This window comes from Chenopodium quinoa, unplaced genomic scaffold (assembly GCF_001683475.1).
Source record: "Chenopodium quinoa cultivar QQ74 unplaced genomic scaffold, ASM168347v1, whole genome shotgun sequence".
In the NCBI taxonomy this organism is placed as follows: domain Eukaryota; kingdom Viridiplantae; phylum Streptophyta; class Magnoliopsida; order Caryophyllales; family Amaranthaceae; genus Chenopodium; species Chenopodium quinoa.
The window spans coordinates 4,061,077-4,087,783 of record NW_018745286.1 but is presented as its reverse complement, the minus strand read 5'-3'; the positions used below and the strand labels follow the sequence as shown (position 1 = coordinate 4,087,783).

The window sequence follows — 26,707 nt, the reverse complement described above, 5'->3', positions numbered from 1 at the left end:
TTTCCAGCTCTTTCTTATGAGCCGCCTGATTGTTTGCAAGTTCAGTTACTAGCCGGCTGTTGTCCTTCCGGAGATCAACATTCTCCTTGTTAGCATTCTCCAAGGCTTTAAGGTCAGTTTGAAGATTTTTGACTTGAAGCTCAAGCTCATCAACTCTCTTCAAAGCCGCCTCCCCAGCTTCAGCCGCCTTCCTCAGCAGTTCCTCCTGTTGCAACTTCCTTTGTTCAGTTTCCAAGTCATATGAAATGGCATTGAATTGGCAAATGTCAATAAGCTCATATGCGCGCTTCTGAGCGTCTCTTACCTCCTCCTGCTTCTTGCGCAGAGGGACGCTAAGCCCATCAACTCTCAGCAGCGTCTGCGATACCAGCCGGGGAAAATGTTAGGAAAGATCAAAGACAAAGTATTTGCATCCGGTAGAAAGATTATTGCTTAAACATAGGGCATCCGATTTTATATACCTCGGCAAGAAGAGAGGTGATCCGGTCAAGATTGACCGTGTGCACAACCGGCACAGCTTCCCTCTCAGACCGAGTGATGGTCTTGACCATCCTCTTAGCATATTGCTGATAGTTTGGACGGCTGGAGGTTGTATCTGCAAGCATAGAATCATCTGTAAGGTATTGGGCATATGCCTCGCCAGTATTCAGGCGGTGTCCAGAAGAATCCCCGGATTGGCTTGCTTGGGTTTTTACCCTCATATGCCCAAGAGGCTAGGGGGGATCAAAGGCAGAAGTTTTACCTTTTTCGGACTGTGGGGTCAAAGCCCCCCCAGCCGCTAAAGAACCGGAGCCCGTCTGAGTACGAGCATCCGGTCTTGCTGACTCCACCACCATTTCAAATTAAAGTGGGGAGTGAATTGCAGGCTCTTCCCTGCTTTTGTTGGCTTGTCCTTGTCAGGCGTCTTCTTTTTATGACCAGCAGCCGGGGCAGGAGCCGCCACCTTAGGCACCTTGGCGACTTGCTTGGGAATATTCCCAGCCGGTCGTTTTGGCATACTCGCTACAGAGCGAGGTACGACTTGGCTCCCGGCCTGAAATCAGTCAAAAGAGGATGCATCCGGTTAAAACCTTGTAAACAAGAAAAAGGGTACATCCGGCAAAAGAAGAATAAGTTGTAAACTGAAATATGGTAAAGAATAGACTACCCCGACATTTTTGGCGACCAGCGCCGCCTTCTTCTCTTCCAACTGCTTTTTCCTTAAAAGAATGGCAGAAGTAGCCGGTGTCTTCTCTGGTGGCACCATTCTCTCTGCTTCTTCTATAAAAAGAAGAAAGAAAACATGGTTAGAGATCACACAAAGCATACCCATCCGGGAAAGACTTGATCAATCAGTGAACCTACCCTTGTTAAACATGGTACTTAAATTACAAAGGGACAAAAAAGCCTCATCCTTAAACCAATCCGGATGGGGCACCCAAAATTGGGGAACTATGATCTCGCCTCCGTCATCCAGTGGGGCGGTTGTCTTTAGAAAGAGACCCTTATCCATTATTTGGTCCTAAGCCTCACCCGGTACTCTAGGGAGAGCGCATTTTCTTCCGAGCAATGCCGGATGCTTATTGTATCTACGCAGCCAGCGGTTAAGTTAGGGGGGATGGGGAAGAGACGATATAAAATTTACTCTTCCAATTACTCCATTTGGACGGCTTGTCCAAAGTCATCATATACTCCGGAAGCGTGGTGAGAGTGTACCACGCATTCCACCCACCCGACACTCTGCTTTAGTAATGCATATGCGCAAATGCTTCCCAGCTTGGCTTGACACCCTGCAGCTCGCAGGCGACAATATATCCAAGAATGTTGACCCGTGAATTAGGGGTCAACTGCCATACACCCAAGTCATACCCCTTTAGTATGGCTTTTATGCAGTGATGGAGGGGGAACCGGAGGTCGGCTGTAAATGCCGCCTCGTAGCAGCCGAAGTAGTTGTCGGCATTGTCCACGTCGTCGGTCCAAACGACGCTTGCCTCTATAGGCGAGAAAACCACTTCCCATTCCTCCCCAACCGGCTTCTTCTTTAAAAAAGCAGGGAGTGTGGCGTTTAAAGTGACCACATCCCTGGCGGACATGGTCATATCAGTTGGTTCGCCCTTAGCCGGCCATTTGTAGGCCTCTTCGTCAATAGGAGCCGCCTCTTCAGAAGACTCTTCATCAGAGCCAGGCCCGGACTCCTCATTATCAGCTGACCCCTCTCCGGATTTTTCACCGGATCCCTCTCCGGATCCCTCTCCGGATTCCTCAGCGTTGGAACCAGAGCTATCCAAGATACTGTTACCCGGTGTGCTAGGTGTATTCGGGGAATCTTACGGAACCTCTTCATTAGGACCCATCTCAGCCGGTTCCTCGGCTTGTTCCTGATTTATAGGGTCAGCCGGATCAACGGCTGCATTGTCGGACTGGTAATCAGGGTCGACTGCCGTCACTCTGATCCGAGCCATTCTGTCCTGCACATGAACAGAGACGGTCGGATTCGATGTAGGTGAAGGTTTTTCCAAGAACCCCCAGACGACAATCCCAGTCCTAGACTCAGCCGTTCCTGGTGACCAGTTGACCACAGTCGTAGGTTGTGCCGTGTGTGCATTGGTGTAGTCCATATCCTAATACTATGCAACCGGAAATAAAAGAAAGTGACAAGTATGGGATGCAGGCGACCTTTGAAATGAGAAAGTTGAAAGAGTTGGCTTGAAGTCACCTCAGGCGGGGAACTCCACAAAAGTGTTTAAAGCTGAAAAAGACAAAGCAAATGCTTAGCCGGTTATTCACTAACTCGCCAAAAAACACTCCAGACGGTGTAAGGCCGGATGGGGGTTCTTTACAAACATTTGTAAAGGCTAGCTAGATTATTGTAAAGCTCTCTATGATACCCCAGACGTTATTCAGCGAGCTAGGTCAAAAGTAACCCAGACGGTATAAGACCGGATGAGGGGTTATGACTTGCATTTTGGTAAAAGCTAACTGTATTGTTGTAAAGCTCTCTATGATACCCCAGACTGTATTCAGCGAGCTAGGTCAGAGATACCCCAGACGGTATAAGACCGGATGGGGGGTTATGACTTGCATTTTTGTAAAACTTAGCTAGATAAAATGTAAAGTTCACTGTACCCCAGACGGTATTCAGTGAGCTAGGTTAGAAGTACCCCCAAACGGTATAAAACCGGATGGGGGGTTTGTGATAAGCATTGGTAAAGTAAAAAGAATTGTAAGGCTCACTCCATGATACCCTAGACGGTATCAAGGAAGTTGGGTCAGAGATACCCCATCCGGTAAAATGCCGGATGCAGGTGCTGCAAGCAGCATTTAGGGTCAACCATCCCCCAAACGGTAAAATACTGGATGAGGGTATAGTAAGACCTGTTTTAAGAAAGGCCTGTTCAAACAATACCCAGACGGTGAGTCACCGGATGGGGGTGCATTGAACGCATCTTTAAAATTGAAAAGGTCATGAAAAGACAAGGATGATGACCCAACCGGCTTTAAAACCAGTTGGGGTTTTTGAAATCATTTCTTGACAAAACAAATACCCAGGCGGTGTAATACCAGATGAGGGTGCTTTGAAAGCCTTGCTATTTGAAAGATAAAGAAAGGGTATGGTAGTCTAAACTTGGAAATGGGTCTAGGACCCCCCAGGTGGCTTACCACCCGGATGGGGAAAACATTCAACAAATCCTCAGAAAGAAAAGTAAAAGAGAATAAAGAAAGGGATCCGGCACCTTAGAAATTGCAGAGAAAATACCTAACTGGTAGCCGGATGTACTTGATCTCACAGAGTCGGATGCAAGAAAACTTGGAAAGGAATTAGCAGCCGGTATCAGAGCTCTCAAAGAAATTGTTTGAAAAATATGTAAAGTGCGGAGGAGAGAGAGATTGTCTCTCATTTATAGAAGAGGAACAGAAGGCGAAACGATGGCTTCTGCCCTAAAAACTTAAAATTTGAAAAAAAAAAAAGAGGGAAGAAGACGAACCGTCTCCTCCCATCCGTCTAACACTTGTCACAGGTGACACGTGGACCTGCCACGTCACACCTGTGAGGGGCAGATGTTTAGGGTAAGATACCCCTAAGACACGTGGCCCTATAATGGCTTGCCACGTGTCAAGATCGTAACGGTCAGCAAAGGCCCAATCCCTTTGCGACACGTGTTATTGTACCCTAATTGAGGTACAACTCTCCCCTACTATAAATTGTAAGGGCATACCTCATTAATAGGGACGGAATCATTTTCCAACAACCAACCAAACACAAATCCCCTTGCAAACGCTCTCAAATCGAGAAACATTTATTGTCTTATTTTCTCATTAAGAAAGAGACTAACTTAACCTTCGGAAGCGGAACATCCCAGCCCCAGCCGGAGTATTCCATTATTTGTGCAGGTACAGGCAAAGGAAGGAGCATACTAGGAAATTGTAACTCTCCCGTAGGACACATAAAAAACCCCCAAACAATGTCTAAGAATTTCCTATTTCGTATTTAAAAAAGAGCAAAACAGGTATTTTAAAGGAAAAGAATTTCTAGGGTGTTACACAGAGGGGGTAGGGGCAGTGGCTAGAGGAAGGAGAAAGCCGGAGATGACCAGGGAAAGGGTTGATTTGGTGGTCGAGAAATAGGGAAGGGGAAGATGATGATGGTCGTTCTTGGGTGGCGGGTTGATTTCAGTCCGGCGGGGCGAGGCTGGGTAAGGACGGTGGTTGGCGTTCAGGCAAGAACGATGGTCGGTGTTTAGGAAGGCGGGTTGGAGTTGGGGGATTTTTATTTTTTATTTTTTGTTTTTTTTCTTAATTTTTTTGTTTTTTTTCTTTTTAAATTATTAAACATATAAGGCCAATTAGACGATGGCATGTGCCACCTTCTAAAATCAGTTACCAAATTATAAAACATTATTATTTTATCTTTTTGATAGAAATTTTTCTTCAGTGATATACCACTCTCAGTGCGGCCAACCGACAGTCCAAAAGTGCCGATCGCTGTGGTTGCGAATCGAAGGAAATTTGCTGCAGCAACAAAGCTTGAGAAACAGGACAACAATGGCGGTTAACCAGCAAAGATTTTGCAATCCAAAAGTATTGAAGCTAACTCTAGGGTTTATCGCTCTCTCTATTGCTGCCTACATTGTCGGACCTCCTCTCTATTGGCAATTCTTAGAGGGTTCTGCCCCTGCTTCTCTCTCCTCTTCTTCTTCATCTTCTTCTTCAACTACGCCTTCTTGTCCTCCTTGCACTTGTAATTGCGATTCTCCGCCTCTCATTTCTATTCCTGATGGTATGTTCTTCAGATCTCAATCTACCTTTTTTTTTGGGGGAAATTTTCAGCTTATTTCTTCAATTTGAATATTTGATTTGTATTAGTTGGTGGGTATTTCTGATTTATGGTTCGATTAGCTGATAATATTAACTATGTGATTATTTTATTTTATTTTATTTGTTTGTTTTGGGGTTCATTTGATCATTATTATGCCGTTTGATCTTTCCTGGGATTTGATTTGGGGTTCATTTTATTTGTTTTAATTGTTGGGTAATTCCGACTTTTGCGCAAATCATGAATTGAAAACTTAGTTTATATTTTTTTTTGGGGAGGAAGAGTTTGTGATCTTCAATGTATCAGGGTTTGACATTCTATTTGGTTTAGATTGAAATTCTTTGATTTGGGTTGGTAATAAACAAAATTAGGTTTTAAGGGTTCATTGTTCAAACATTTGAATGATGATATCTTGAATGTTGGAGTATTTATTCAGCTATTATGACTATGATATCGGCTTTTGAATAGTGAAGAAACTTTGTAAATCTTACTAATACTTTTGAATTTGATAATGGTGGTTGTTTTACCTGTTCTTTGAGCTCTGATTACTTTTTGTCATATTGAGACTTTGGCTAATTTGTTCATTATGTTTGTTTGTTATTGCAGGGCTCAGCAATATTTCCTTTACAGGTTTGTCATTCTTCTTTGTTATGGCTTTGTAAATTCACATGGGATGAGAACGTGTTATTTTCTGTCTTCGCCCTCTCTGATATGATATTACGATCTATTGAATATACGTCATAATGTGTCGTGTCATATAGAGGCTGTATATCATGGATATTGGCCTTTTATGTGTATCAAAACCAGTACTTGAAAGATGATTATTTGGTGCTATTGGTAGCTTGATGTTGCTTCAGCTTGGTACTATCTGATCATATGTTGCGCAAATCATTATACTACCTCCTCCACACAAGGCACAAAGTATTGGGCTGCTGTTTACTTTGGTGGTCACTTATAAAGTTGTCTACTAGCTTGATCAATTTTTGTCTTGATCCATGAACTATGTATAGGTGTGCCTTTCTCTCTTCACAGTGTGTGTGTGTGTGTGTGTGTGTGCAACGTACCATTCCAATAGAGAGGTGGGCTCAATAGGTCATTGGAGAGTTTTGCCTTCATAGCTCATTATTATATATGAAGTGTCATCAAGGCTCACATATGTATGTAATATTGTAAGCAACAAAAAAGGATACCCCCCTAAAAAAAAAAAAAAACTCATAAAGCTCCTAGATCACTTGCAAGCATAACGACAGTGTGACACATCATGCTATTGACACACCTACATAAGTCATTATTTTTTATCCTAATTTGATATAAATCACTTACTTAGATAAGTCTTGGCTTGACAACTTGCACTTTAATAAATTATCGAGTTTAGATGTATGGAAGTAACGTGTCTGTGTCATAATAAATTGTTATAGCTGATTGCTGTATCGTTCTTCGTCCAACTCATAATCTCCTGCTATCATTTTTTAGCATCCACAAGATTTACTTTGTCCCAGATTTTCTAAGAGAAGCGGGGGAGAGGGGGGGGGAGTATAGAAGTTGGTATAATGAAAGGAGGATTTGGAGGGAAATAGAGGATTCAGAAAGTTGTTAGCAGGAAGAATCATCGTCAGTAAACCACAGGCTGTTTACCCTCAATTTTTAAATTATAAGAGGGTGTAGAGCTTTATCTATCGGGGAGGAAGGATCATTAAGTGAAAAACTCTTTGTTAGTGTATGATGATTTTCTATGATGTTGGGCTGTTTCTAATGTGCAATTTTCGTTCTACACTTAAATGTAATTTTACACCCTCTGACATTCTCCTCCTCATGGGCTTTGTGTAGACTGTAGAGAACATGGGAAGGATAAAGTGAGGTTTTAAGATGGACTTCCTGGTTTTTAATAATGAGAAGGGTTTAGAAATAAAGTAATTTTTCTAGTTCCTCATTATGTGCTGATGTAGTCTTGTAAATTGTATGTTTTTATAATCATCTTGCTTGGAATAGTCATCACCAATTTGTTCTCATCCTACCTTCCATTTTATGAAGGTGATAACCCTCTTGTTTGTATATTCCAGGCACGATGTCCCAAGTTTTTGTAAATATGGAATATCTTAAAGTCACGAGTCTTGAAACTGCTCTTAGGTTTATCTCCTGTGTTGCATGTGAAGTAGAGTAAAACCCTTTTGATTTACAAACAAACTTTTTTTTTTCCCTGTGAAAACTGAAGGAAAGTTCCTGTAGCCAAAGCTTTTTCCTTGTTTTATGTAATACAAACTCAAGTAAAAGTAATTTATGTTTTCATAAATTTGGTTTGTTCTCATTTTACACTTTAAGAATCTCCCAAAAGTATGATTTTGTGGTGAAGAGATGATAAATCTATATTGAGATTGGACTTTTTGTACCCTCTCAAGGTTGACTGAGTAGTTTTCTCTACTTGTGATTGTGAATAGAAATGTGATTGTCTTTTTGTTAAAATGTTTTTATCTGAAATTTAATTGTTTACCCAATCTCTGAGTTAGGGCACAAGCTTTCCTTTTGTGGTTTCCTTGCATCATGTTTATCTTTTATTAAATGCCTAATGACTACTGTACATGTGCTTGTAGCTTTCTTAAATCTGTAACTACAGGACTGTCCCACTAGAAACTCTTGTTTGGGATTCATATTTTGGGATTGTTATTTTTATTTTCCAAGTGCTTTATATCTAAATTAAGTATCTTTCCCTTCCAAATTTCATCTTCATCTGCACGGTTTTGGCTAACTAGTAATGAATATGGTGGTTGGAAGGGGTTAAACGAGGGAGAGGGAGACCGATAATGACTTGGTTGGAAAGAGTTAGGAAGGATATGAAGTATATGGATTTGCATGAGGATGAAGCATTGGATCGTAAGGGATGGAGGAGGAAGATTTTTGTGGATGACTACACGGAATAATCAAATTTGGTTCATGTAGCCGACCCCACTTATGGGATTCAGGCTTTGATTGATGGATTGATTGAGTAATGAATATGGTGGTGTTGATATCTTCCCTTGCTGTACATCCTCAATTATTCCATGATTCCATCTGTACGTATTATATAGTGACTTCTGTTAATGTTTGTTTTCCCTCCTAAAGTTTCCTGTGAAACCTACTTATCCTGTTGCAGCCATTTAATAAATGCGGTTACATAATTGGTCAAATCTCTTATACAATGACTGCATTGGAATTAAAGTTTAGATAATGAATGCTCAACATTTTTTTTTGTTTTAGTTTTACTTTGATTTTATAAAACAAGCAAGCCTGGCTTGATTATTAGTTTATCTCCTACTTTGTTGCTATAAGTCCTATGATACATCCCTCATGCTTGGGTCATCCTAGATGTGCACAAGCTTTTGCTTTTGAAGTGTCAATGTGCTTTGAACTTTCAAGAGTTAATCTACGCTATTCTCCCAAACCACTTGGGCTCTGGGCTGCTTTGAATTTATAGACACAACTTATGTGCTTTGACATAGTGTGTCTGCTGCACCTTAATGATGGCAGGAGTGCCTTTGGTCAAGTACTGAGTGCTTTGAAGTGATATGCGTATCTTGTGATATAGCATGGACAATTTCCATCTAGAGTAAATAAACTATATGGGATTAAGGCGTTCAAGCAAGCAAGCAAGTAAATAAACTATATGAACGCTGTTATAGATTATTTGGGCAAGCTGTTTACTCTTGCAATCTCAAACTTACCTGCAATAACTTTATGCTGATGCTGTTACTGATTCATTTTCATTATAATCAGATTGTTCAAAGCATGATCCAGGGGTCAGTGAAGATACTGAGAAGAATTTTGCTGAACTGCTAGCTGAGGAATTGAAATTAAGAGAAGCTGAGGCTGCAGAAAATCAGAAGCGTGCTGACATGGCTTTGCTGGAAGCTAAGAAGGTCACTTCCCAGTATCAAAAGGAGGCAGACAAGTGCAATTCAGGAATGGAAACCTGTGAGGAAGCCAGGGAGAAGGCTGAAGCAGCTTTGGTGTCGCAGAAGAAATTAACTGCAATTTGGGAACAACGGGCTCGCCAAAAAGGATGGAAGGATGGAGTTACCAAGTCTGGTGCTCAGTTGCAAGGAAATGTTCAGTCTGTATAGTATACTCTGTAGTTATTCAGAAGACTCGCGCCTAAACCTTCTATCACAGATACTGAATTACAGCCAAGAATGCCCATTCATGGTGTGTGGCCCCCAGAATCCACGAGCTGCTTGTTGCTTACTGTCATCATAACCATCGAGAATTTATCGCTGGAGCTTGGATAGTGGTCTGTACACATTCAGCATAACAAGATGTGCATAATTGCTTCAAAATTTAATTTTGTAAACACAACCAATTCACTTTAGCCTACTGAAAATGTAAGGTAGATTCTCTACGGCAACTTAGTGTTTTGTCTAATTATATTTGGTAAACAGGAAAATTTATTAATATCTCCAATGGCCTTAGTGTTTTGATCGAAACTTACTGCTTGAGCTTTGAAGGATTTCCTTAATCTAAAACGTGAGGGTTCTAAGCTAACAATCTGGCTATCAGGTGCTGGGTAACATTTTGAAATTATTAGGTACATGATAATGATCCACTAAGCTATTACTTCCTCCATTTCACAACTAGTTTAAACATTATTCAAATATCAAAATTTTATGAGTTAAGAATTAAGATGTTAAATATGTGAATAGTATAAACTAAAACAATAGATTAATGTAAACCACCAATTATATGATAATTATTTATTATTATCAAGTAGTTAGTAGCTATTCAATTAAAAGAGCCAACAATAATGTTCAATTCGTTATTAAATAAATGTATCACATAGTCATACATATGATAAGAATGTAAAAAACATGCGAAATTGTCTTTTGGTGGATGTTGTTAGGTATCTTAATAAGTTTCTGCGTAGACACAACGTAATGAATGTATCTCGAGGGTCTTAACCTCATTTCTTGTATGTAGTAAGCGTGACATTATCGATTGGTGAGTTTTTCATAACCTCCGATTGCTGGTAGAATTCAGTTAATTTTGTTGTATAGATATGAAGGTATATACAACAGTTAAGCCTTGGTCATATTTAGTTGTGTTTTCATTTCATTACATGTCCCTGTGTCACAGTTCTCACAGAGGAGTAGAGGACTATCTTTATGTCTTCAGTGCTTAGTCTAATGATGCATTTATTCTTTTCAAATAGAATCCATACAACTGCAGCAAACATGTACATGTTATGTGTATATTAGCATATTATCTTAATATGGGCAAATATGATGGCTTATATTCGCTGCCATTGCACGTATTTGATTAGCAAAAACAGGATAAGAACAAAATTGATGCTCGATTATTCACAAAAATACTAGATTTACAGAACCCAGCTACAGGATCAGAGTTTACAAAGGTAGGATGGACCATTGCAGAGTTTACAAAGGTCGAAGGAAGGACCACTCCAAAACTATAATATCTACGAGTAAGATGAAAATTCTAAGCTAAAGCAGATACATAGGCAGTGGGGAAGCCTTTTGAGTTCACCAACTTTGAGCATCATATTTCATCCTAACGATCCAGAACCAAGGCAGTTGATTTACAAATCGGGCACACGTTCTTCAAGAGCAGCCACTTCTTCAAACAATCTACATGATATTCATGTCCACACTCTAGGGTTCCCAGCTGCTCATTGTCTTCGTATTCATCCTGCAATGCCAATAACAACCATCATCATACTGCTTACGGAGCCATTATTTCATTTAACAGGTTAAGGTTTTATTTAAACTTCAACCAAGCTTACTTTAACACCCGGAACAGAAGGATAGCACAGAACATCATAGTAATTTTTACCTGACATATGATGCATAAATCGTTGGTTTGATCTCTACATGACAACTCCTCTGAATTGATAGTAGCTGCAGTAGATTTCTTATATCTTCTGGTTTTCAGATGGCATCTGATGTCTTTCTCTGTCAACCCAGTACAAACTGTCCCAATACGTTCACTCAAAGCAAGAAGCTCCTGCAACAAAGAAAGCAAATATCATGTCATATCACCAATGCTAGGGTACAAGGAAAATCTACATGTCTGATTACACTCTGTAATTAATCTGCAAGAACAAGTATTATTTTACAAACAATATATAGTTATATACAATCAAGATCAGATTCATAACTCACCGCATAGGACATGTTGTCAATATCCAAACGCATATTCCTTTGATTATCATTGATGCTCTCAACATTGTAGTCTACTTCATAAAGGTTTGGAAATTCCAAAAGCGCAACTCCCTACAAGCAGCGAAGCAGAATATAAACATTCAAAATATTAACAGTTGTTCCTCATCTAAATTATATGTTGTGCAGCATTTTAGTATTATCAGCTGTAAGTCTGTAACTCTAATGACCCAAATAACGGAAAATCTACTTTGTGAATAGCATTCTACGCAAAAGCAGATAACATGAACAAGTGTCATGCAACATATGAAGATATGCGGTATTTCAGAAGCTGTTTCAGCTTATGACCCAAATTATGTAATTCTAACCTATAGTCAGAGAAATATGAGGAGTTTAATGGATAGACATACATCTACTGGAAGAGTCCTTAAACGAGGAAGATCACGACGCCTGGAAGCTACAGCAGGCACAAGGCTTCTTCCTTGAGAGCGATATGTTCTTATGCCCGTTGGCCTGTTTGATGGCTCTGCAATTTCTTGGGATATCGGCAAAAAATTATGAAGCATACCATCACTTGTTGGAACACTACTTCGAGCTGCCAGAAAAGGAGGATAACTCACCGCATAGGACATGTCATCAATATCCCAACGCATATCCCTATGATAATCAATGATGCTCTGGACATTGTAGTCTACTTCATAGACGTTGGGGAATTCCAAAAGCGCAACTTCCTACAAGCAACGAAGCAGAATATTAACATTCTATATAAAAACAGGTGTTCCTCATCTAAAGTATATTTTGCGCAACATTTTAGTATTGTCAGTTGTATGCCTGTAACTCTAATGGCCCTAATAACGTCAATTCTCCTTTACTTGTTCCCAGAGCAATAAATGAGTAAAGATTAATGAATAGCATTCTACGCAAAAGCAGATAATAACAAGTGTCACGCAAGAGATAAACATATGTAGTATTTAAGCAGTTGTTTCAGCTTACAATCCAGATTATGTAATTCTATCTATAGGCAAGAGAAATATATTCAAGCCTCTGTTTCAGCTTATGACCCAGTCACCCAGATTATGTAATTCTAACCTATAGACCAAAGAAATATAAGTGGGAGTTTAATGGATAAACATACATCTACTGGCAGAGTCCTTAAACGAGGAAGATCACTGCGCCTGGAAGCTACATTGGGCACAGAGCTTCTTCCTTGAGAGCGATATGTTCTACTGCCTGTCGGTCGGTTTGCTGATTCCGCACTTCTTAGGGAAGCAGACCCACGGCGCCTGGAAGCTACATTGGGCACAGAGCTTCTTCCCTGAGAGTGATATGTTCTAATGCCAGTCAGCCGGTTTGCTGATTCCGCACTTTCTAGGGAAGCAGATCCAGAATCATAATTAGGCCGCCGCCGCCCTGAGGCCTGAGAGAAGTGGTCTTTCATAGTTCAATCCAAATATTAAAGGGTTCTGCAATACATCAGGAACCAAATTTAATAGTCATCAAATTAGATTAGAAAAATCACATACTTTAAGGGAGTAAGCAAATTTGATTCAATTATCAAATTATTCTCATAATTTTCTACTCTACCAACAAAATCGCTATCATAACCTTAGTAATTAGAAGCAATAGTTCAAAATCCGAATCCTATATTTAGTATACTGACAATTAAACTAAAGGTTTACTAAACTAAATTAGACAAACGATAAACCCTAGATTGTGAAACTGAAATTCAATTATTAGACTAGAAAAATCAAATTAGACTAGAAAACTCACAAAATTTAAGGGACAATAGGCACATTTGATTCAATTATCAAATTACCGTCATAATTTTCTACTCAACCAACAAAATCGCTCATTTGATCTTTCATAACCTCAGCAATTAGAAGCAACAGTTCAAAAATCCAAACCCCATATTTAGTATACTGACAATTAAACTAAATTAGATCAACGATAAACCCTAGATTATGAAATTGATATTCGATGATTTCAAATATTTACCTCAGAAGTTGCTTCAATGGAGGGTTGAAAATAACAGAAGGCTGTTCAATGGAGAACGTGGAGTTTGCTTTACTGGAGAACGTGAAGCGCGCTTCAATGGAGAACGTTGAGTGCCCTTCAATGGAGAATATTGAGTGAGCTGCAACGGGAAACAGAGAGAGAGAGCGAGTGAGTGAGTGCGCTATAACGGCACAATAATAGGTTTATAAGCAATAAACCGCGTAATACGTTTGGCGGATTTAATTACGCGGTTTTTTTAATTATTTTATTTATTTTTTTTTAATTTTTTTTACCGTTGATGATATTTGTATCAGTTGAAGCAACTTGTGCAGTTGTATTCAGCCTCACAAAATATATATATATATATATATATATATATATATATATATATATATATATATATATATATATATATATATATATATACGGGGAGGTTCCGCTAAAAACAGGGCTTATGGTGAAAACTAAAAACAGAAAATCTCAACCATCCATTATTACTAACAAGATCTAACGGTTTAAAAAAAATAAAATAACATAGAGTCACTATATATAAAAATAACGTAACTATATACAAAAATAGGGTAACTATATCAATTTTTACAACATTTGTCACTATATACAAAAATAGGGTAACTATATCAATTTTGATCCTATTAATAGAAGTCACTATATACAAAAAAAGGGTAACTATATCAATTTTGACCATATTTACATAGAAGTCACTATATACAAAAATAGGGTAACTATAACAATTTTTACAACATTTACATTAAGGTCACTATATACAAAAATAAAGTAACTATATCTGAGTTTTTGACACCATTTACATAAAGGTCACTATATACAAAAATAAAGGTCACTATATATAAAAATAAGGTGATTGAACCAAAATTTACAACATTTCCATAAATCTAAGGTCATTATATCGAAAATAAGGTAACTATATATAAATTTCGGGTAATTATATATATCAATTTGACACCATTTACCCAGAGGTCAATAAATATAAAAATAAGTATTAAAAAAGTCTATGTAGGATTCGAACCTACATCCCGTGATTACACGGTGCTCGACCAATTGAGCTAATAGGCTTTCAACATGCCAAAAACGTAGAGGCTTAAAACCAACACATATTTTAGATTCATAAACATATTCACTAAAGTCAAGTACCTTTACCAGAGTTTTCAAGCAGATCACATACCCTTCCAAAGTTGTGGGTCTAAAAGAAGACACTTCAGGATTCATACAGTCACTTTCAGGAAAAATCTCCGGAGCCTCATCCAACTTGTCATTACCACTAGTAACTTCTTTTTTTTGGTTGAAAGGAGGCCAAAGGTATGTTGATATCAAGTACAATCCAAACCATGAAAGCTTCAGCAATTAAGTGGCGCATATTCCCAGCTGCAAGTGAATGTAATAAACGAATCATCAGCAACAATTCAAACTCACATGTGGCATCAGCAAAGCATATGCAGTTTTTGTGATAATAGATCACTAGTAGATATTCTGTCTGTATTGTTGGACGTTTTTATATATATATATATATATGCTTCTAAGCAATTTGATTTAATCCATTTTACAGTGGACAATCAATGTATACTGACACCCACACAATCAAGTTGAGCCAATCATGTAACAGCTCTAATTAGCTCTAAGAATTGTTTATTGATCAAGAATGTATCATACAAAGCCACATAATTTGTTTAAATGAATTACTTTACATATTTCTATTATAATAGAATTAGTCATTAATCAAAGTATCAATTCTCTTATTTCATTGGTAAAAGTATACCTTGGTAAAAGTTAGGCCAAGGTATTAAGCTATGTAAACCCATGAATAGCAGAATTGTACTGGTATGCTACACTTGAAATTCCTGACAATATAGTCGGGGAAAAAAAAAAGGTAGCACTTTATTAGTTGCTAAACATGTGGTGGAACCTCAAAATGTAGTTCTTCATTCATCTATGACTCCAAAATTCAGATAGAAAACACATATTAGATTGAGCTCAGCTTGTATTCTCTTATAGTACAAGGCAATTGGAAACTGTCTAGATTTGATCTGTATATTATATTTGAATTCTGCTCATATTTAAGTAATACAATGTTCTATTTGAATTCTGCCCATAATTATTCATGATGTTGAGCTAAGGTATCCAAATCCTCGAATTCTGGCTACCTTGATTCAAGTTCAAAACAGGCCTAATTCAGAAATTTTGAAGCAAAATCCAGTACAGAGTCAAATTAACCATGCACATATGTCAGACTAGAAGTACACTTTTCAACAGTCAAGAAAGTCATGTAGATGTCGATTTAGCATGATCAGAAGCAATCTATCAAGCAGTTAGCTCCAAGTTTCAGAAAAAAGAAACAAATAGAAGAAAAAGAAACTCAGAACCAACCTCTATAGTGGGGGCAATAGCATTTGAGCCACTATTTCCTCCCTTCCCAACATCAAGATGAACTGAGATGTTAGCCAGTGACAAATCCACCTCAGATGTCTGTAGCTCCAGGGTTAGTCGCTTAAGCAGTCTGCTCAACACCAAAAGTCGGACATATAGAATCAAAGTCAGTATCTTAAACCAGGAAGCATTCTTCATACTTTATGTAAAATCAGCTAAAATCAAACACTAATTTGAACACTAAATCTCTGAAATTCGAAATTTAAAATCGAACTATAGATCCGAAAAAATAAGCAAAAATCGAAGCCTACATTTGCAAAAATGGAACTCAAAAAAAATCAAACTCCGCAAAAATCAGCTAAAATCAAACACTAATTTGAACACTAAATCTCTGAAATTCGAAATCTAAAATAGAACTATAGATCCGCAAAAATAAGCCAAAATCGAAGCCTGTATTTGCAAAAATCGAACTACAAAAATAAATCAAACTCCATGCGAAACTCTTAAAATCAAATCAGAAAAAATCGAACTCATGCAAAATTCATGAAAATTGAACAGAAAGAACACAAATATCAAATCACAAAAATCGCTGAAAATTCGTGAAAAAACAAACAAATTGTCGAATATAATCATACCTGATTGTGAAATCTAGAGATTTTTCGCCATAATTTGATGCAACACAGTAGAGAGAGTAACAGAGAAGCTGGTTGAAGAGAGAGAAAGTACGAAAGAGGAGAGAATAGAAAGGAGAGAGAAAATAACGTGAAAATTAAGGAGAAGAGAGAAATTCATGTCTGAAAAGAGGAAAGAAATCTCAGCCATACAATTTGATGAACGGCTGAGATTAAAAGTTTTCAGTTTTTATTTTAACACTTGTTTTTACCTGATCCTATTCCTATATATATATATATATATATATATATATAATTGCAAAAATATTTCCTTTTTTTATTTAATATTTTTTTTTTATTGAAGCCGATAAATAAACGCAATACAAGTTTGATTATTATCAATACTAGATTTAACATTTACTATTCAATCGTAATAACAAAATTTTAATACATAATATTACTATTTGTTTTTAATTTTATACAATTAAGGTTCACACATATACAAATATTGTATATTTTGTAAATTTTTTTATTTAAACAACAATATAAACCAACTCTTGAAGAAAAATAGAAAGAAAATAAAATATGTAAAGTTATATGTTTTTGTTTAACCAACTTTTTTTCAAATTGTGTACAAGATGAAAATGTGATCTTCTAAGCTTCCATCATCCTTTGTAAATCAATCGTTGACCGTGCCAGCTGATAAGTTGCATAATTAAACCTACCCATTTGCAAAATTAACATCGTTGCAAAATTAACATTATGATCACCGTCCATCGTATTCAAGAATTTCAGGGTGTTTAAATTCTAAATATGCTTCTTTGCCTACAAAAGTTGTACGTTTATTTGTGTGGGACATTAGATGAGTTTATATAGGATTGAAAAAATATTGAATTTAAAGTGATGATAAAGTTTATTATTAGATATGATAAATTTTGTTAACGTATAACATAATCTTTTAGCCGAATAAATGATAAATGATGAACATTTTTATTGCTGGAAAAAGAGAAAAGATATACTTTTAGTTTCAATGATTTTTTTCTTATTTTTTGTATCTAATCCAACATTTTATTTTTTTTAACGTAATTTCATATTTTTTTATTAATTTTTTTTATAAAATATTTTATTATAATCACTTCTCATATTTCATTATTTTTTTTATCTAATTCAATTTTTTTTTAATATCAATTGAATGTAGATTTCAATGTTTAAGTTTAATAGCATTTTTTTATATATACAAAATAAAATAAATTTTTTCTTTTATCTTAAATAAAATTTCCAATTTAAAAAGATAATATTTTATTTTTATAATGAATTTAAACTTTTAATTTTAATAGTACGTGGCGCTTCAAAATAATAATCCTACGCGTAACGCTCTAAAAAAACTAATTCTACATGGCGCTCTAATAATTTTTAAAAAAACTTAAAATCCTACATGGCTTCCTAAAAACTTGGGAAAAAACTTCCCTTTATATATATACTAGTTTTGTGCCCGGGCGATGCCCAGATGATTGATAAAATTTTAAGATACCCCTTCCGTCCCATAATACTTGAGACGTTGGGGTGGACAAGTTGTTTAAGAAAACTACAAGTAGATTCATTTAAAATATTTGTTTATTGTATAAAAGATTTTCTTTTGTATTTTTATATTGTAAAAAAAACAACAAAGTGGAGTGGGACTGGGGTAGGTGAGGTGAGAGAAAATGTGGAAAATATTTTTTTATTAGTGATCCCATTCTATTTTTAGTAACATGTCAAGTATTGTGGGACGGACGAAAATGAAAACTGTGTCAAGTATTATGGGAGGAAGGGAGTAACATTTTTGCTTGAATGTTAAATACAGTCAAATAATTAGTTATGATAATGTAGGATATTTAGACATGCGATATCATATAAAGTGTACTTTGTATAGTTTTGTTTGTAAATAGATATATGTTATTATTGACTTACAATTATTTTTAGGATTAATACTGTTTTTTAATCCCAACTCTGCCCAATTTACTTTCATTAATCCCAACTTTTGATTATTCTGCAATAATCCCAACTTTAGGGTGCCTTTTCTTTATTCAATCCCAAAAATCGGCAACCCGCTGAAATGGTTAATTTTGTTTTAATTTTTCTAATATGCCACGTGTTGAACATTTATTGGTCCAAAAAATGAAAACCAAAAAAATAAAAAATAAAACTAAAAAAATTTAACAAATCACCCCTCCCTTTACTATCCCCACCATGAACCTCCCCCATATCTTCCTCCCCACTCCCCAACCCAACCGAAAACCACCACCTTCACCTCAAACTAGCCTGACTTGTGAACCCGCTCCCACCCTCACACCGGAATTCCTACCCCCACCCTGAAACCCCATCGACCCACCTCTATAACCACACCCCACCGAGCCACCTCTAAAACCACACTCCACCATGAAATCTCACCTAGCCACCCCTACAACACCACCCCTACACCAAAAACCCCACTACCACTTCGAAACACAAATACTGCCATAAAACCACACCCAGCCACACTGAAGCCCGCGTTAGATCGGAACCATACCCCCTAAAACCAGACCAGCCACATCCAAACCCGTGCTAGATCGAAACCCCATTCAACCCCTAAACCCATTGAAACTCAGGCTAACTGAAAGGGAAAGAGGTGGGGGTGTTGTTCGGCGAAGAAAGGGTGGGGGTAGCTTCGGTCCGCTGGGGTGGGGCTACTCCGGTATGAAAAGGGGTAAGCAGGGGAAGGGGGTTGATTTGGGGGTCGGGAAAGGGAGAAGGGAAATGTGGATTGGAGGTGGTCGTTTAGGGGTGGTTTCAGTCCGACGGTGGTAGCGATGTGGGGTGCCATTTAGGGTAGGGTGGCGCAAGGGCAGGGAATGGGTGGTCGTTCAGGGGGAGGGGGCCGGGCTGGGGTTTGGAGATTTTTTAACTTTTTTTTTTGTTTTTTTTCTTTTAATTTATTTTTGAACCACTCACATATCGACACGTGTCTAGTAACCTACAATAATAGGTTGTTGACTTTTGTTGACCGGTTTGGGTATGAAGAAAGATAGACCACCTTAAAGTTGGGATTATTGAGGAATAATCCAAAGTTGGGATTAATGAAAATAAATTGGTTAAAGTTGGGATTAAAAAACAGTATTAATCCTTATTTTTATTGAACTTAAACTATTTTCATTGAACTAAAAGTATTTTTACCAAACTAAAATTATTTTTACTGATTAAAACCTATTTTTACTGATTCTCTAATTTTTTTTAGGAAAAATTGCATTTATTAATCCCAACTTTGCACAATTTCATTTTATTAATCCCAACTTTGGAATATTCTGCAATAATCCCAACTTTGATATGGGCTTTCATTCCTCAAACCCAAAAACTGGAAACCGGCTACGGAAGTAAATGTTGAGTCAACAAACATCAATATTGACTTTGATCAGCAATTCCCTCCTAAAATAATGTCCAGTCAGCATCACCTTCAAACTACTCCTTGTGGCAAAATTAAAGTCTCGCCATTAACACCTCTGCAACTTTCACTTTTCCCCCAAATTAACACCCATTGTACTTCTCTGAGAAACCGAAAAATTGTAGCGGGAAGGCAAAGTGTTGTCTAGGGTTTTAATTTGAGAAAAGGAGCAGGTCAGTTGATGAATGCGAAGCAGGGGACGCAACAAGGAAGTAGAGGTAACCCTAAATTCGTAACTTTTTGGTAATTCTTTTATTTAGTCAAGCAATTTCGCCAACCAAAAATGGTTTATAGTTGTGTGAATTGTTGTTTATGAACCGAAAATGCCCTAAAAATCAAAACTTGGAATTAGGGTTTCTGTGATGTGAATTCATTTTTATGAATCGAAAATGCCATAAAGATCAAAACTTGGAGTTAGGATTTCTTTGATGTTTCTATTTGTGTATCTGTGATGTTTCTGTTTGGGTTTCTTTGATGTTTCTGTTTGTGTTTCTATGTTGGTACAATGGTTGATTTATGTTGCATTGTCTGTAGCTAGTAGTGTAGTACTGTTTCGAAATTGAATTTTGATAGTGAAATTGTAGGTTGAACATGAATACTAATTTTAACAAGATCATATTGAAGTTTTGGCATTCTGGGACTTTTACTATAAAGTCTGATGGTGAATTGGTGTATGTGGGAGGGAAGGGTAAAACAATGGAGGTTGATCCAGATGAGTTATGTGTGTGGGACATTGTGCAGATGGGGACTGAGTGTTGTGGTGGGAAACATGTTGAAGCTGTGTTATATTTGATTCCTGGACTAACCATGAGTAATGGTTTGAGGAGGATTAATGGTGATGAAGATGTGAGGGAGGTGACAAAATTAGGTGCTAAATACAGAGTTGTGGAGATGTATGTACACCATGGTGCTGAGTTACCAGAGTTGGACCCCACAGACCCAACTGATGTCCAAACACATTTTCAAATATTGCCCCAAGAAGAAGAATCTGATGAGTGTGATTCCTCTAAGTACCAGAAAAAAAAAAAAAAAAAAAAAAAAAAAGAGGGGGACCACCTAAAGGTAGTTTGACTCTAAGTCCAAAAGGAAAAGCTCCCATCCCCTCACATTTAATAGGTAAAGGTAATCCCACATTTAAAAAAACAGTTTCCAGCTCACATAAAGTTAAATTTGTCTCTAAGTCAGCCCAGCTCCCTCCTTCCAGTGCTTCTAATCCAGATCTAGGTTTAGGGAACCTTCTTCTTTCACAACATTCATACCAAACACAACCTCCTGTATATGAAGATTACAATTGGATTGATGACAGACCTGAGTCTCCAGTTCCCTTACATGAGTTAGTAGGTGGTGGTAACACTGAAACTAGTGAGGACACAGACCCTCAATATGACCCTAAGACTGATAAAGGGAAGGGAGTTGCAGTAGATAGTGAGAGGAGGGTGTTTGGTGATGTGTACACTGATGAGGATAGTGATGAGGACAACTATGACCCTAAGACTGATAAAGGGAAGGGAGTTGCAGTAGCTACTGAGAGGAGGGTGTATGATGATGTGTACACTGATGAGGATAGTGATGAGGACAACTTTGATGTAGAGAAACCTGTTCCTGGAGCTGAAGAAGAATTAGATGTGGGGTTGGAGCAGTTAGATCCAGAGGTTGAGAAAGAATATGAAGATGCAATATTCAATGAGACATTACAGACTGATTCTGATGTGAGTGATGAGGAGTACAACACAGCTAGGGAGAGGGTTAAAGCTTGTAGTACACAGTAATTCAGGCTGCATCTAAAGTTATACATGAAGTAGTTGAGGGAAATCTAAGTGTCCAAGATCCAGTGACTGAAGTAGAAAATTTCAGTGAATATGAGGAATCTGATGAGGAGTTGCATACACCATCTGGGAGTGAAGATGAGGGAGGTGATGGTATGAGGAAGAGAAGATCTACACTGCTTGTAAGCCCAAATACAGATTTCAGTCAATTCAAGTGGAAAGTGGGTTTAAGATTTGCCAAAAGGGAAGATTTCAAGGAGGCAGTTGCCAAATATGATGTGTTACAAGGTTAAAACTTAACTTTTGCTGTTGGGAACAAGAAGAGACAATAGAGGGTAGGAGTGAGATGCAGTAAAGGGTGTAATGTTTATGCATCTTGGCATTCAAGAAAGGCAGCCTTGATTGTGAAGAGGGTGAGTGGAGAGCATACCTGCCAGAGGAACATGAAGAAGAACAGGCAGTTGAAAGCTACCTGGGTTGCAAAAAAATTCCTTGAAGTCTTCAAAAACAGACCACATTGGCCTGCAAAGGAAATAGTGGACTGCATTAAAAGAGCTTTCAAGGTCATTGTGAATAGGATGTTTGCTTACAGAGTGAAATATGCTGCCCACACTCTCCTACATGGTTCAATGCATGACCACTACGAAAAAGTGGGAGCTTATCTTGCATCATTGCAGACAAGCAGCCCTGGAAGTACATATGAGCTAGTGAGTGTGCAACAGAAGAAGGGTCCACCTGTGTTTCAAAGATTTTTCATGTGCTTTGAGGGGTTGTCCAAGGGATGGATAGATGGTTGTAGGAAGGTGTTGGCTGTTGATGCAAGCTTTTTGAAGACCTTTCTAGGTGGTCAATTGCTTTATGCTGTTGGAAGGGATGCCAATGACCAAATGTTCCCAGTGGCATGGGCTGTTGCTGAGGGTGAGAATAATCTGAGTTGGGAATGGTTTTTTGTGCATCTACAAAAAGTGTTGGAGTTGGGAGATGGTGAAGGTGTTGCAGTCTTGTCTGATGAGCACCAGGTATGAGCACTTTGACTTTTATTCACTCTAAGCACAAATTTGTTTTCAAATAATTTTTGCAACTTCCTAATTATTGCACTTGCTTTGATGTTAGGCTATTGTCAATGCTTTGTCCTCTGTTCTGCCCCAAGCAGAACACAGGCATTGTGCCAGACATATATTTTCCAACTGGCACAAGACATATAGAGGAGATGAGCTGAAGTTGCAATTCTGGAAGATTGCTAAGTGTTACAACAAGGCAGATTTTGATGATGCATTGAACGACCTCACTGTAATCAATTTTGAAGCAGCTGAGGCATTCAAAGGCTATAATCCTAGCTTATTTTGCAGAGCTTTCATGAGTACTTAATGAAAACTGATGCAATAACCAGCAATATTGCAGAAACTTTCAATGGCTATATAATAAATGCAAGAACAAAGCACATGTTGTACATGTTAGAAGATATCAGAACATGCTTGATGCAGAGGCTACTCAAAAAAAGGCAAGAGATGGAGAAATGGTCAGGTGTTCTGTGCCCAAGAATTCAGGCAAAGTTGGAGAAGGAGAAACACAAGGCTTCATACTGTGATGTGCAGCCTTCCACAGACCAATTATTCAATGTCACCAATGACCTAGACCAACTAGTTGTTAATTTGCAAGAAAAAACTTGCAGTTGTAGGAAGTGGGAAATGGTTGGCATTCCCTGCTGCCATGCAGTTGCTTGCATCTTCTTTATGAACAAAGAAGTAGAAGACTATGTGGACAGGTGTTACACAAGGGAAGCATATCTACAGGCTTATGCAGGTATACACTAACTCTTCTCCTATGTGACACTAATTTAACAACTTACTACTAGTTTACCTGATGTGCTTGAATAAATTGACTGGGACAGGTTCAATTCCACCCCTTGAAGGTGAGAGGTTTTGGCCAAAAGTGCAATGTTCCTTGGACCCACCACCAATTAAAATTGGTCCAGGGAGGATAAGGAAAAATAGAATTAGGGACCCTTTTGAGAACCCTAAAAAACCTGGCTGTTTGACTAAGACTGGTGTTGAGATGACCTGTTCCTTGTGCAAACACAAGGGACACAACAAAAGAAGATGTCCTAACAGGGATACAATACCACCCCCTCCTGAACCACCTACAAAAAGGCCTAGGGGCAAGCCTAGAAAAGATGGCCAGCCACCTTATAGCAATGTGCCTGAAAACCCTCAAACTCAGCTCACAATTTCTGCATCAGCTCCACACCATTCATGCACTGCCCAGCCTGCACAACTTGGGAGAGGTGGCAGAGCTATAAGAGGAGGGTAAGGATCAAGAGGAGGTGCTCAAAGTTCTGCTACATCTACATCTTCTTCTGGTGGAAGAGGACAAGCTCAGAGCTCTGTTGGGAGAGGAAGAGGTGGTAGGTACAGCGGTGGTAGGGCAAGACAGAGAATTCTAAGAGGAGTGGGTATGTACATTGCTGAGGATGGGAGTACAACCCAATGTATGTGTTTAAATAATTGCAAATTGGTTTTGTTATCTCTGTTGTTTCATTCAGCTATTCTAACTTAGCCTACTTATTCATGTGATAGGTGCGTGGCCAATCCAACAGGAGAGGAGGACAGACACCCAGGCCAAGCCATGACCAAAGAATGAATTTCATAATCCCAAGTCAGCAATCAACCCTCCATCAGCCATCTAAGTAAAAAGCATTTCATGTCAAAGACAGTTTAGTTAGCAAACTACTTTTGTATAGTAGTTCCAGCCTAATTACTATTAGGTTGAAGTGGATATTGTTTCACTTTAGAATTAGGCAAGAATTTCCTTTTGTGTATGACACTATTTGTTGTAGCCCTGGTATTTTGGATTTGTGAACTTATAGTTGGGTTGGTACATAATGTACCTATTTTGCCAATGACTTTGCATGATTATTTGTTTATGCGCCAAAAAAAATTACAAACATTTTGTTAAGGAAAAAACCATACTTCATTTCATTTCATTTCAAAAGGTACACACCATAAATCTTACTTTAAGTACAACACCATTATGGCAAAAAAAAACCCAGGAAAATAAAAGGGCCATAAACAAATTAGTCTCATTCCTTGAACATTTCATGAGCTCAGTCCTCATGTCACATAGCTCTTCTTTCAGTTGTTGCACCACCTCCATTTTTTCCCGTTGTCCTTACATTATCTTCAAGTTGTCTTCAAGAAATTTGTTCTGCATCTCTAATTCAGCAATTGTAGTGTCCCTTTCAAATATTTCTAATTGCAGATCATCCCCATTAGTACAGTCAACCCACTTCATAAAATTGCAATTGGTATCCTGTAAGAAAAAATAAACTTTTTACTCAAAACCCTAATTACAATTGGGATTTAATTTTGCCTAACAAATAAAGTGAATTTCGACTAATTACGAGTAATTAAACCTTAAATAACTACAGGTTAACCATTACTGGCCATTTTGGGCATCCATAAAATCTGGATCCAATGTTATGCCCCCTCTTCACAGTTCGCACAACGGGGTCCAAACCACAAGTGCATTTTGTCGTGCTCTACAAACCTCCTCGCAAGTTTGAAGAAGACCCAGAGGAAGAAACTGGTACACTTCTACCTCCAGCCATTGCTAATGGTGAACTATGAGAGAAGAAGAAAAGGAGAGGATGTTGAAAACAAAGGAAACAAAGAAGAGGGGGGGTAGAAACAGGAAAATAATAGAGGGTGAAAAAGAAGAAAAATATAGGAGTTTAAAAAAAAAGAAAAAAAGAAAAAAAAAAGAAAAATTAAAGTAACAACTCTTGCCACGTAGGACAGTAACCTGGTACAACAGGTTAAGAAACGGTGTTTGGTATGAGGAATGAAAGCCCATATCAAAGTTATGATTATTGCAGAAAATTCTAAAGTTAGGATTAATAAAATGAAATTGTGCAAAGTTGGGATTAATAAATGCAATTTTTCCTTTTTTTAAAATAAATTAAATAACAATGCGGCTAACCACACCATCTGGCCCGCACAAACCCCTTTAAAACTGATTTAGTAACCAGTATAATACTAACTGAATAACCTCTAACATTGACTAAGTAACTTCTATCTATAAAACACTGATTGATTAACCACTATAACATTGATCAAGTAACCCCTATAGCACTAACGAAGTAACTCTGATCTTGTAATAGTTGGTGACAAGGTTTGACCAGCTACGTATAAAAGTTTGTGATTAATATATTATAGATGGATCTTATTTTAAAGAACTTTTTAAAATGAATTTGATGATGGAAATAGAATTGAGTTATAGGATATTTATTAAAAGTTATGATTAATTTTGTACATATGAAATATTAGAATTTTATCGATAATAAAACTCTATACAACAATTTTATCTTAAAAAATTTATCCAAAAATCGCTTACTTAGAATCATATGTGTCACAATAATACATATTTATAATAGTTACTCAATCAGTGTTATAGATAATGGTTACTTAGTCAGTGTTAGAGGTTACTCAGTTAGTATTACAAGGGTTACTCGGTCAGTTTTATAGGGGTTACTTTGTCCGACTAGATGGTGTGGCTAGCCGCATACAAAATGCATTGTTATTTAATTTATTTTAAAAAATATTAGAGATTCAGTAAAAATAAGTTTTAATCAGTAAAATTAATTTTCAGTAAAAATAATTTAAGTTCAATAAAAATAATTTCAAGTAAATAATAACATAGATATCTATCTACAAACAAAACTACAAAAAGTATTATTATATAAATATAAGCCATATGATATAGTATGTCTAAGTATCCTACATTATCAGAACGAATTATTTGACCGTATTTAACATTCAAGTGTCAACGTTATCTTAAAATTTTATCAACCATCTGGGCATCACCCAAGCACATTACAAGATCAGAATTACTTCGTTAGTGCTAAAGGGGTTACTTGGTCAGTGTTATAATGGTTACTCAATCAGTGTTATAGACAGGGGTTACTTAGTCAGTGTTAGAGGTTACTCAAGTAGTATTACAGGGGTTACTCAATCAGTTTTATAGGGGTTCCTTTGTCCGGCCAGATG

The 26,707-nt window shown here is 37.5% G+C and overlaps 3 protein-coding genes across 3 annotated transcripts; 2 read left to right on the top strand and 1 right to left on the bottom strand.

Annotated features, from left to right (window-relative positions):
• The first annotated feature begins 4,512 nt into the window (after positions 1-4,512).
• Positions 4,513-9,747, top strand: LOC110711857. The gene is made up of 3 exons (XM_021890299.1): positions 4,513-5,257; positions 5,900-5,923; positions 9,041-9,747. Exons 1-3 carry the CDS (start codon positions 5,023-5,025, stop codon positions 9,385-9,387), a joined length of 606 nt encoding a protein of 201 aa, XP_021745991.1. The 5' UTR covers positions 4,513-5,022; the 3' UTR covers positions 9,388-9,747.
• Positions 9,748-10,591: 844 nt separating this feature from the next.
• On the bottom strand, positions 10,592-13,775 carry LOC110712011 (probable E3 ubiquitin-protein ligase HIP1). The gene is made up of 6 exons (XM_021890441.1): positions 13,429-13,775; positions 12,569-12,896; positions 11,844-12,164; positions 11,437-11,547; positions 11,108-11,278; positions 10,592-10,963 (listed from the first exon to the last, which is right to left on the bottom strand). Exons 2-6 carry the CDS (start codon positions 12,869-12,871, stop codon positions 10,826-10,828), a joined length of 1,044 nt encoding a protein of 347 aa, XP_021746133.1. The 5' UTR covers positions 12,872-12,896; positions 13,429-13,775; the 3' UTR covers positions 10,592-10,825.
• Positions 13,776-22,105: 8,330 nt separating this feature from the next.
• Positions 22,106-23,030, top strand: LOC110712061. Its single transcript, XM_021890486.1, has 2 exons — positions 22,106-22,681; positions 22,776-23,030. Exons 1-2 carry the CDS (start codon positions 22,106-22,108, stop codon positions 23,028-23,030), a joined length of 831 nt encoding a protein of 276 aa, XP_021746178.1.
• Positions 23,031-26,707: the final 3,677 nt, after the last annotated feature.